Genomic DNA, 11,546 nt, shown 5'->3' with positions numbered 1-11,546 from the left:
AAACATATTTGACCAAACTTTTGTCCAGTTGACCAATTTAATTTCTCCTTTGTCATGGATTCTACCTGGACAACTAAGGGATTTTACATACATTACCGGTCAAAAGTTTTTAGAACACCCTATTTTTTCCAGTTATTTATTGCAATTCAAGTTGTGAAAGTCCAATGAAGAGCTTGAAATGGTACAAAGGTAAGAACTGGTCAGAAGTTAAAAAAAAGATAAAAGATACAAAACACAAGTCCAAGCTCTGCCAAAACTACCTCAGGAAAAAAAGAACAAGATGGTAAAGCTTGAAAACATGGAGTGTCCAGCACAGTCTACAGATTTAAACCCCATCGAGCTGGTTTGGGATGAACTGGACAGAAGAGTGAAAGCCAAAAAACCTACAAGTGCCACACATTTATTGGGAACTTCTGCAACAGACTTGGGAAGAACTTTAAGAATATTTGATTTCTATTGTCAAAAGAACAAGCCACGAGTGAGTTCAGCTGTTATATCTGCCAAAGGTGGACACTTTCATGAATCAAAAGTTTAGAATATGTTTTGGTCAACACTATGCGTTAAAAAAACTGGAAAAACTTTTGACTGGCAGTGTATATTAGATCTGATGCCTGTCATAATAAATAAAATAATTAACTGTATCTCTAAACCTAAATGAGTTGAAGTGGGTCAAACATAGTGGACTGAAAGCAGGATTTTTGGGTAGAAAAACGTATTTCACATAAAAGACAAAGCCCAAAATGATTGTGTTAGTTTTAGATTTAATAATAAAATTCAAATCAACAATATATAGGAACAAATACTCCATAAACCCATGTACAAAATAGTAATATAATATGGCACATAATATTTTCATCATTAATTTCTTGAAAACAGTTGTAGTGTGTTACCGTATACAGTTACATCCAGTGACATTGGAACCTCTGATAAATTCTAGGGCAATGTAGTAACTGCAGGCAAGGCGTTTGTCAGTATTGTCAAAAATAATTATATTCCAAAGTATAATTTATTAGTAGCATTATTAACCAAAGATTTATTTGTTTAATGATATGTTAAATCTGACGTTGCCAGTATATGTCAAGGGCACATCTGTGAGTGTTACTACATGAGAGCCTGTAGTACTGACTGAGGTACTCGGCTGGTGTAATACTGGTGGTTTCTGAGAGTGGCCAGGACTCCGGCTGAGTTCATGTGTTTCACGTCTGCATCGTAAGTGTACGGGTTTCCATGGACATCTGTAAGTTTACCTGCAAAGTACAAGTTAATTTTAGGATAGAAAGAACAGAAGGGAAAGACAGAGATGTAAGCAGAGGGGAATGGAAAAGAAGATTAGAGATTAGATTAGAAAACAGTGCATATTTTAGTGCATATTTTTGCTACTGGTTTTAGTATTGATAGTATAGGGCAGGGGTGTCAGACTCAATTTCACAGAGGGCCAAAATTAAAAACTGTGACTAAGTTGTGGACCAAATTAAATATTTATTGAAAAATGTTTCTCTTCTTGTAATGTAATGTTAAACCTTTTCTTATTAATAATAAATGTTTAATAATAGTTTTGCTTAAACATTGAATCCAGAACAAGCATTAAATAAAATATAAATAAATACTGTATGTATAACCTATCTGTAGCTGGCGGGCAGCTCTAATACACATTTGATATGATCTCACAGGCCAAATATGATTATATGAAAGGCTAAATTTGGTCCCTGGGCCTGAGTTTGACATGTCTGCTATAGGGTGACCAGAAGTCTCTATTTACCCGGGAAGGTTCCAGTTTTGAGCCTTGTATGCACTGTACCAGCAGATTTACCCCAAACCAGTGATTTGTCCCAGTTTTATAAAAGAAATGTCCCAGGTGTCCCTATTTTTGATACCTTCTCACAGTAAAGAGAGGCATACATTGTCATTTGTTGAGGTAAAATACAGGAAAGCTACTTAAAATGACCAAAACACAAAGAAATTGTGACTTTACCGACTCACATTATTGCCGATTGCATAACAATTTCCCTTAATTACGCACTCGTTTCATAGTTTTATTATTACCAACCCAAACCAAGGATGTCCCAGTTTTTTATTTAGAAAACTTGGTCACCCTAGATTAGTATCCGAGTTTTTTTGACACTTTTGACAACCCTAATTAGTAATGACACTTGTGTAATGCTAACTGTAGGCTCTGTGTGTGAGGCTGTGTTTAATTTTAACACAATCTGCCAGTAAACAAGAGATATACAGACGATTTATGCTTGTATTATTAAGCAGGTTGTTGTAAGAGCAGAGGATGCAGTGGGAATGGCCAAAATGAGAAAACATGACAGCAGCATGACAATTCCTGTATAAGCATAGACTAGAATACCTCCAACAGCATGCAGGATTGCCTCGGGTGCACACGTGTCCCACTTTTTGCAGCCAGGACTAGCAAACACATACGCCGACGCCTTGCCTTCAATGAGCTGGATGATCTATGACATGATATCAGCAAAGAAATACAATCACAAAGGGCATTTTTAACATCATACATTACATTATATGGACCCAGTCAGTTTCGTAATAACAACAAAATATCTCAAATGCTCAGTTTTGGAGCTCTGTGGGTGAAAGAACTCAACTGCAGGGCTCAGTTTGTAGCTGCAAGAAAATTAGTAATGCTCTTTTGTGCTTGTCGCTCTATTCATGCCGTTGTGCGTCATCACTCTGCAGGCGTTTTGCACTCAAGCGGAAAGTAAACATCATGTGAATAAAGTATTGAATGAAATGTTTAAACAACTTAAAAACTTAAAAGGTCCCATTTTACTTGCGTGAGTGAAGTGAATTTAGAGTGCTGTTACCGCAACAAAAACACACCTGGAGTTGTGGTTTGTTACATTCACACGTTTGAGTAAGTCTTTTTTTTAGTCTGTCCACATCTCCAAAGCTCAAAATGTTCTGTTCTATCTTGTAAAGTCATGAAGTGGTAGCTCTCCAGTTAATAGTTACCAAATTATTTTGTTCACTAGAAATTTACAATTCCAGGGCTGAAGTTATCCAAATGATTGCAGTGGAGGAGTATGGAGTGGATTATTTTCTGTTTTACCATATGACACCACGAGGTATTTCAAGAAGTGTTTTTGTTGTTTGAGGGCAAATCTCGCAGGATTTGTGTTAAATGTGTGAATGAAACAAAACAACTCCAGGTATAGATTTGATGAGGAAACAACATTATAACACAGATCAGAAAACAGAGTAATATGAGCCCTTTAAGACTCACTTGGACACTTGGACAACTGTTTACAGCTTAAAATCTTGTGTATGGATTCAAAACAAGGCTACAAACAATAGCCGTTAGATTCAGACCTGAGTTTAGGCAGAACAAAGGAACTAAAGAAGCTTCAAATACATACATCAGAGTCCTGCACCGGGTCGGGTACTCACGGATACTTGCCGGATACGGGCAAATAGTTGCGGAAACGGGCGGGTTTTAACGTTCTGGAATTTTTTTGGCGGGTATGTGGGCGCGAAGTAATTACACACAGGCAGATCAGGAGTAAATCAGGACTACAGCAGGACTACAGCAGGACTACAGCAGGACTACAGCAGGACTACAGCAGGACTAATCTTGGACTTAAGAGAGACAGAACCCTGAGCCCATGGTGCAGAGTGTCCACAAAGGGCGATCGGGCGACGGCTGCGCTTAACTTTGTGGGGCACGGAGCTCTGCACCAGTCTTTTCGCCTGCGGTCACCCGACAGTCTATACGGGTGCAATTCTGAGCCCATCCAGACAGTGAGTCCTGGTTAATTTCTGGTTCAGTCCTCCTGGTTCAGTCCTCCTGGTTCAGTCCTCCTGGTTCAGTCCTCCTGGTTCAGTCCTCCTGGTTCAGTCCTCCTGGTTCAGTCCTCCTGGTTCAGTCCTCCTGGTTCAGTCCTCCTGGTTCAGTCCTCCTGGTTCAGTCCTCCTGGTTCAGTCCTCCTGGTTCAGTCCTGGTTCAGTCCTGTGGCGTGTTTCTTCAGCTAATGCCTGTGAAGTGATGACAGTCAAGTCGCGTCTGTGAATTTGTGTCCGTACGGAGGAAAGTGTAACCGTTTCATTTCATTTCGTGATTGTAATTCTTGAAGTTGTAACTTTTCAATTCATATTCTGATGGTGCTTTAGTTAGAATGCTTTTAATTTGTGTGTGGTTTATCACAAGCACGGGTGGGTAACGGGTGTAATGTTAACGGGTCCGGGCAGGTGCGGGTATAACTTTGATATAATGAAAGGTTAATGTGCGGGTGCAGGTCTCCAAAAACAGACCCGTGCAGGACTCTGACATACATACATACAGTACATACATACATACATAGTCCCCTCACTCACCTTGTTTCCGGCTCCACCCACTCTGACCACCTCGTGTGGCTCCATGGCGTCCACACAGTCCGTCACCACCTTGTTGCTATGGGACCTCGTCGTTGTGACAATTCGCCTGTCTCCAGGGACTTCTTTCAGCTCGAACCCAAACGCACCCAGTCCCAGCACACCCCAGATGGTCCGGCCCAGAACTGCGCCTGCTCCCAGCTGACAGAGAACAAATGTTTTAATGATTCATCACTAAACCTGTAATATTCTGCTGTCATTTTATGGTCTGTCACTTTTTGATACAGTATTTTTTTGTAGTAGTAGTAGTTTATTCGGTCATTTTACAGCACTATAACACATAGACTACAATTCCTTAGATCATGACCAAAAGGGTTTAGGTTGAAGTAAAAAAGTACTTATAATGCCAAACCCTATTGAACAATGACAGAATTCTAAGAAAAAAAACAGCGTATGAACAGCAAGTTTACATTTACAATTTCACTTACAACTTGCTGTATGTATAAGAAACAAAATATAAATTAAAACAAACTAAATTTTATGCATAATTCATTCATTCCAGAGCTCTATATCTTTTAAAACATAATGCTTTATACTAAAGACTTTTACAGCGTTAGACTTATTAAAATCATCACTCAGATTTTTCTACATACTAACCCCTCTAATAGAAATAAAATCACTTTTTTTCTTAGTTCTTATCTTCATTTTTTAAAAGACACTTTTTCCTTTAAGGTTATACTAACTCTCTCTCTGCTCAAAAAAATTATTTATAAATTCTATAAATAATGTTCAGTTTTTGTGCTTTTGCAAATGTAATTAATTAACCAGGGAAACATAAGTCTAAAACAATGGTGGCTAACATTGCTTTTTTTTTTTTAATAATCGAGAGGACAGCACAGTCACAGTCTGTCACAGTCATCTCTAGTATCCAAGCACCACACATTAAACTTAGGTAAGCAAAATTCTGGACTTTTTTATGAATTGTACAACGATATTCAACAGCAAATGTCTTCCACTAATGAAATGTGCCAGATGTAAGTGGCTGTAATTGTACTGGTAAAAAAACTGAACCCTGACCCTCCTACATTTGAAACGAAAGTAGGAGGAGCTGGTTTGCCAGATTAAGAGTGTGCATTCAAGCCTATTATTTACACCTGGTAGTTGTAGAAAGGTTGGTTGATGACGCCTGCAATGGCCCGTCCCCTGTGAGCAATACCGATAAGAACTGTCACATTATCCAACAGCCCTGAAATGACAAATATAAAAAAATTGTTAGATGTTAGACACAAATCTGCTGTAGATTCACATAGAGTAAACACATGCTAGGATGAACTGCATGCATTTTGGGTTAGAATGCTACTGTTTTCTGGTTAATCAAATGTCTGGGCCTTAGTTGGTCACCCATACAGAGAGCAGCAGTGTGAAGCGGCGGATTGTCCAACAGTGTGAAGGGGGGCCGGGGGCTGTGTGTGCAGATGCATGCGCCTGGAGGCTGAAGGTAGAACAGAGAGGAGCACAGAGAGACAGAAGGAGACAAGAACGCACAGCCAGAGATATTTTAGATCTGCACTGTCAAGTTATAAGAGTTCATTGTCATTTCAGGTTTAATACTACATTATTTGACTGACTGACTACCCAAGTTATATTTTAATAAAATGCCTTCATTGTTTGATAAATATACACTGAAAAATTAAAACTTATTTATGAACCAGGAATGTCAAGATTGTTGACAAACACATTCCATACATGTGTAAAGTTGACATTAATCGGTCAAATGATAATTGCAAGAGCTAAAACATAGTAATTGCGAGTTTTAGAAGCAAAATTAAGCCATTTCCATTCAATCAACACTCCAAAAAATCCAAATTCATCCAGAAAAGTTTGAATTTCATAAACGGTCACAAAAATTGATATTTTGACATCCCTACTGCATACACATAATTGTAGTGTATTAATAGGCCTATGTTATAATGTTTTTTTCTCATCAAAAATGACCGGAGTTGTGTTTTGTTTCATTCACAGATGCGCAACACACAAACGATGCATATTTAGCCTCAGTTCATCTTTCAAACTCAAAACACACCTTGTGATTTCATGTAGTTATACAGAAAGTGCTCCAGTGTGTTTTAAAATTCCCTACACCTTCATTTCATTCATTTGGATTACTTCAGTCCTGGAAGTGCAAATCTCTACTGAACTAAAGGTAAAAGGTAGCTCTTAACTTGAAAACTACTAAGATGTAGACAGTCTAATAATAAAAGGTTACTCAAACATGTGTGAATAAAACAAAACAGAACTCTGGGTTTGTTTGTAATAAGGCAACTATATTATACTGTGTAAAAGTTCACGAGAATCCATTTTGTATAATATATGTAGGGCTGTCGCGGTTCAAGACTTTCCCTTGTGGTAACTTTACGTGTCTCTGGTATAGCAAGCAAGCACCTGTCTGGGTCCCTTTTTGTGGAACAGCACAACAGTAAACAAAGCTGTCGAGATGGATGTAGACAAAGACATACATTCTGTGTTGGCAACGATTCCCGAGATCGAGGATTTAAGGTCGGAACAAAGAGAATGTTTGGTGAATTTTTCAAAGGGAAAGACATTATTGCCCTTCTTCCTACGGGATTTGGCGCATTACATACATCACGACCAAATATTTTTGGTTAAATAAAAAAAGTACCCGCCTACTGTTGAGCGAACAAATCCTAATGCTGCGAGGTCAGACGGTTTCCACGAAGAGAAACCGATTGGTGAATCAGGTTAATAGCACAGAGGCCCATAATAATACATTACATTGGGGATGTATTTGAAAAACATCTATATAAAACCACAGCCAAGCCTAAGTGACAGACACATGCATGTTCAGGTGTAGCATAATGTAGTTTTACAGACAAGTTACAAAAATATATTATTAGGATGCTCAAGTGAGTAATATATCGCACACCCACGGTAAACCCCCCACAGAGGTGCCTGCAGGGGCACGTCTGTACACACTGTGCGTACCTTGAATGTCCCCATTGAATCAAAATGGATGTCCCAATTTAGCCATGGAGGAGTGCCACACCAGTTAAGCGTGTTAACTGTTAACTTTTGTATTTGCGTATATTTGATGACCAGCTGCAGTGGTGAGCAACACATTAGTTTTAAAGTGCACAAATTCGGGTCAGGTCCAAGTATTTGAACCCATTTGCTTAGAGCCACATAAACATGAATTGGTTCATATTAGAATAGCAAAATCCTGCCGAGCGTGTGCATGAAGCCTCATTAAAATGCAAAATGCTTACCGCGGTCACCTGAACCCTCGGGCGCTGTGATTGATCACACTGTATTATTGCAATAATGTGGTTACCGCGACAGCCCTAAATATAAGACCTTTAATGATAAACAATGTACAGTATATTTATATATTAATAGAAAACACGTAATTCATAATAGCTGCTATGGAATAAATGTACCTTCTGTGTATTCCTTTGTTCCATCAAGAGGGTCCACCCACACCACGAGCTGAGAACAACAGACACAGGTTATGGTCAACATCTCTCTACACTGAAAATGTTGTAAACACATTTCATTTCCAAAGAGGACTTATATAACTCCCTTTTGCAAATCCAGTTATACAATTATTATTATTATTTTAAAGCACATGTGGTTACCTCCTCCTCTTTCAGATCAGAAAATTCAGCTGGACATGTTTTCTGGAAGATCTCCTCTGCCTGACCACTCTCTATGAGGTCTTCCTTCACCTCTTCTGCGGGGAGATCCTGTTTAACAAACAAGCAGCAGGTGATTAAAGAATACACTTGTTATAATGTTAACTCCTCAAAAATATACCAGAGTTGTGTTTTGTTATTAGTTTGTCTACATCTCTGAAGCTCAGAATGCTCTGTCCCACCCTGTGATGTCATGAAAAGGTAATTTTGAACAGCTAACTTTATCTTTAGTTCAATAGAGATTCAGCAGTTCCAGAGGTGAAATTATCCAAATAATTCCAGTGAAGGTGTATGGAGTTTACAAACATAGTGGAGCACTTCCTGTATTACTACATGGCATCACAAAGTGGAACAGTGTGTTTTTTGTTTGAGAAAAGAACTTAGCCTAAATATGTAGGAGTGTTAAACATGTGTGAATGCAACAAAAGCCAACTCCAGGTATGTTTTTGATGAGGAAACAACATTATAACATAAATCAGAAAATAGCATGATATGGTCCGTTTAATTAAATTGTTCATGATAGTTGAGACTAAAAATGTCAGTATTAATCACACACTACAAGATACACTGCATCAAACTTCAAATCTAACACACTTTAGTCTGTAGTCTACAAGATACACACACCTCCTCTCCAATGATGGTGATTTTTGGGAAGCGCTTGGACAGAGACGCACAAATGCTCTGCTGTGCCAGTCTGTCTGCCAGAGTCTGTAGATCATTGGCACCTGTCTTGACCATATAAGAGGATGTTTAGTATCAACTCTGACTTAAACCATGTAAAAGAAAAACACATTTATTTAAGACCATAGTGATAACACACTGGGACATTTTTAACAGTGCAATATCCCAAAGTAAAATGCTCTCACTTTCTCCACAATGCCCAGATCCCCAGTATGCAGGACCTTCCTCACGATGGACCCCGCCTTCTCTGCCACACAGTAGGCCGAGGCCACTAGCCGCATCACTACAGGAGGAGCTCCGGACATGTCTGAAATCACACCAGAATAATTCACAACACTTGAGAACAGCAAAACCAGGGGGCAGAAATGTGGGCACGACCAGGACAATTGGTTTGATATTTGATATTGGATATTCGACACATTCAAAGACAGTCATTTAACTTGTAATGTATATCACAGATTTTGTTCAAACAACTTGTGACATGTCTTCATAATCATCCAGGGTATATATCACAAGACAATAATTATGAAAAAAAAAAAAAAAAAAAAACATTGACCATTGTTGATTTTTCTTTCCTTAGCAGTACAATAATTTTGTCCACGTCTGTACATCATTAAATAAGTGTTGACTTTACAGTTAAGTATGATTTTTAAAATAATTACTACCTTGTGATATATACCCTGGATGATTATGAAGACATCACAAGTTGTTTGAAAAAATCAGTGATATGTAGCATAAGTTAAATGTCTTTGAATGTATTGCATATCCCAAATATCCAGTATCAAAACAATGCAACAGCGGTCTGAACAAAAACTGTAGCGCCTCAAGTAAAGATTCACTTACAATTATGGTGATTAGAATTACGCTAACCTCAAAAACAGATACAATGCATATCAGTAGAGCGCTTGTATAAATACGTAAGGATATTAGGCAAGCATGACATGACAAACACTTATCAATGAAAAAAAAAATAGTAACCTATAAATATTTTGAAAACAAGCGATCGCATTGTACAGAAAGAAAGATCTGTTTACCTAAGAGTGAAATGAGATAGAAAAGTCATACTTACTGGTTAAATATTTAGTTATTCGCCTGAAGCAGCTCACTCCTGGACTGGTTCAATCTTAATGATCAATGGGTTGAATTCACTTCCGTATGATGAATCGAAGAAAAAGAGAGTGTCAAGATAACTAAGTTCTCTTCGAATCGGTTTTAGGCAATTTAAGAGCTTCTGTGCGTAAAGTTGAAGACTCCAGGTTTATATTATCACAAAACTAAGACGTAAAATAAAAGTAAAATGTGTTGGAGCATGTATTTTTGCTCTTTTTCCCCCAAACCACTTCCGCGTTATGGAAACAAAACGCCGGAAATAAGTATTAACTCTTTTTATTTTATTATCTCCACGTCCGGATAAACAAAAAAAGAGTTATGGTTATTACAAAATAATTTAAATTTAAGTTTTACTTTCTACAGTTAATTTACTAAGACAGAGACAAACATAAACCGATCTTCTGAAAGTGAGTAATAATAGTAATAAAACTATGATATGTGTTTGCCTACTTTCTTTTATTTCTAATTTTTAGTTGTGCAGAAAGTAAAGACATAAAATAAAAATAGCATTTCTGTCAGAATTGGTGACCTGTCTTTATTTAGTTGCCTCATTGTTCTGTGCCGCAGGACTTCATTCTGGGGCCCATGTTATATTCTGTCTCTATGTTGCCCCTGGGGTCAATTATTGCAAGGCACAGGCTTTTCATTGTTATGCAGATGACTTGTAGATTTATTTACCTTTATATCTAGACAAAAGTGGTGCTCTTAAATCTGTACTTGACTGTTACATACAAAAAGATGTGGTTGGAACAGAATTTCCTTGATGAGCACAAAACAGAATATATTTTATTTGGTGATTCCTTTTCCTCAGATTTTGGTTGGTTATCGTCCAAGTTAAAATCAATTGTGGGGAACCTCAGAGTCATTTTTGATAGTAATTTTTGTTTAGCAAACAAATCGACAGTGTGTTGGGATAAAGTTTTTATCAACAACGTCTTTTATAGAAAGTAAAGTCATCTTAAAATTGCACCAACCTTGAAAAGACTATTCCTGCTTTTACCAGTTCCAGAATAGATTATTGTAATGCCCTTTATGTGGGTCAGTCCTCAGTTGCCTCAAACTCGTGCAGAACACTGCAGCACATTTTTTTTAACCAATGCCCCCAGATGTCTGCACATCACCCCAGTCCTTTTATCTTTCCATCAGCTTACAGTTTCTTTTTCTTAGAATTGAAAATTATAATTACAATTGAAAATTGTATTATTTGTTTTTAAAGCTCCTCCCTATTTGACTGAGCTTTTGTCTGTCCACTGCTCAATAGGGCATTAAAGTCAAGCAACCAGCTTCCACTGGAAGTCCCCAGAGCCAGACTCAAACACTGGAGTAACCAGGATTTTCTCTGTCGCTCGTCCCAGACTCTGGAACTGTTCCTCGATATGCACAGTATGACTTTGGCCTGTTTAAGTCCAGGCTCAAAACTCATCTATTCAGACTGATTTTTAACACTCAATAATGCAGTGACTCTTTGCACAATTAGTTTTATTAAACTGTTTAATGTTTTGATATTGTGTTGGTTTAATTGGAAAGCAGTTTGGTCACCTTCAGTGTTGTAAAGGTTTTGATTGATTATGATTATGAATATTTAGATACTAGAATTAAACCCAAACTGGCAGAAAATCCAAAACCTATAGGAACTATAATAGCGAGCGCAATAATAGCTCCAGTTGAGAGAGGTTCTTTTCTAGGGGGAGCTGTAAAGGATAAATAATAGTTATA

The 11,546-nt window shown here is 37.8% G+C and overlaps 1 protein-coding gene across 1 annotated transcript; it reads right to left on the bottom strand.

The window, feature by feature from the left end:
• Positions 1-741: 741 nt before the first annotated feature.
• Positions 742-10,045, bottom strand: bpnt1 (bisphosphate nucleotidase 1). Its single transcript, XM_020917829.2, has 9 exons — positions 9,790-10,045; positions 8,906-9,027; positions 8,664-8,768; positions 7,983-8,090; positions 7,785-7,833; positions 5,484-5,575; positions 4,333-4,530; positions 2,354-2,459; positions 742-1,247 (listed from the first exon to the last, which is right to left on the bottom strand). The coding sequence occupies exons 2-9, from the start codon at positions 9,023-9,025 to the stop codon at positions 1,102-1,104; spliced, it is 924 nt and encodes a 307-aa protein (XP_020773488.2). The 5' UTR covers positions 9,026-9,027; positions 9,790-10,045; the 3' UTR covers positions 742-1,101.
• Between the last annotated feature and the right edge of the window lie 1,501 nt (positions 10,046-11,546).

This window comes from Boleophthalmus pectinirostris, unplaced genomic scaffold (genome assembly GCF_026225935.1).
Source record: "Boleophthalmus pectinirostris isolate CB_2022bp ecotype Guang Dong unplaced genomic scaffold, ASM2622593v1 HiC_scaffold_13, whole genome shotgun sequence".
NCBI classification, from domain to species: domain Eukaryota; kingdom Metazoa; phylum Chordata; class Actinopteri; order Gobiiformes; family Gobiidae; genus Boleophthalmus; species Boleophthalmus pectinirostris.
This window is presented reverse-complemented; position numbering and strand designations above follow the sequence as displayed.

What these genes read in the sequence shown, in the direction of transcription:
- bpnt1 (XM_020917829.2), bottom strand. Translation starts at nt 9,025, where the DNA reads ATGTCCGGAGCTCCTCCTGTAGTGATGCGGCTAGTGGCCTCGGCCTAC. An exon ending in ATCTGGGCATTGTGGAGAAA is followed by an intron (nt 8,769 to 8,905) that starts GTGAGAGCATTT and finishes TATATGGTCAAG; the next exon opens with ACAGGTGCCAATGATCTACA. An exon ending in AACCTTTCTACAACTACCAG is followed by an intron (nt 4,531 to 5,483) that starts GTGTAAATAATA and finishes GTTCTCTGTCAG; the next exon opens with CTGGGAGCAGGCGCAGTTCT.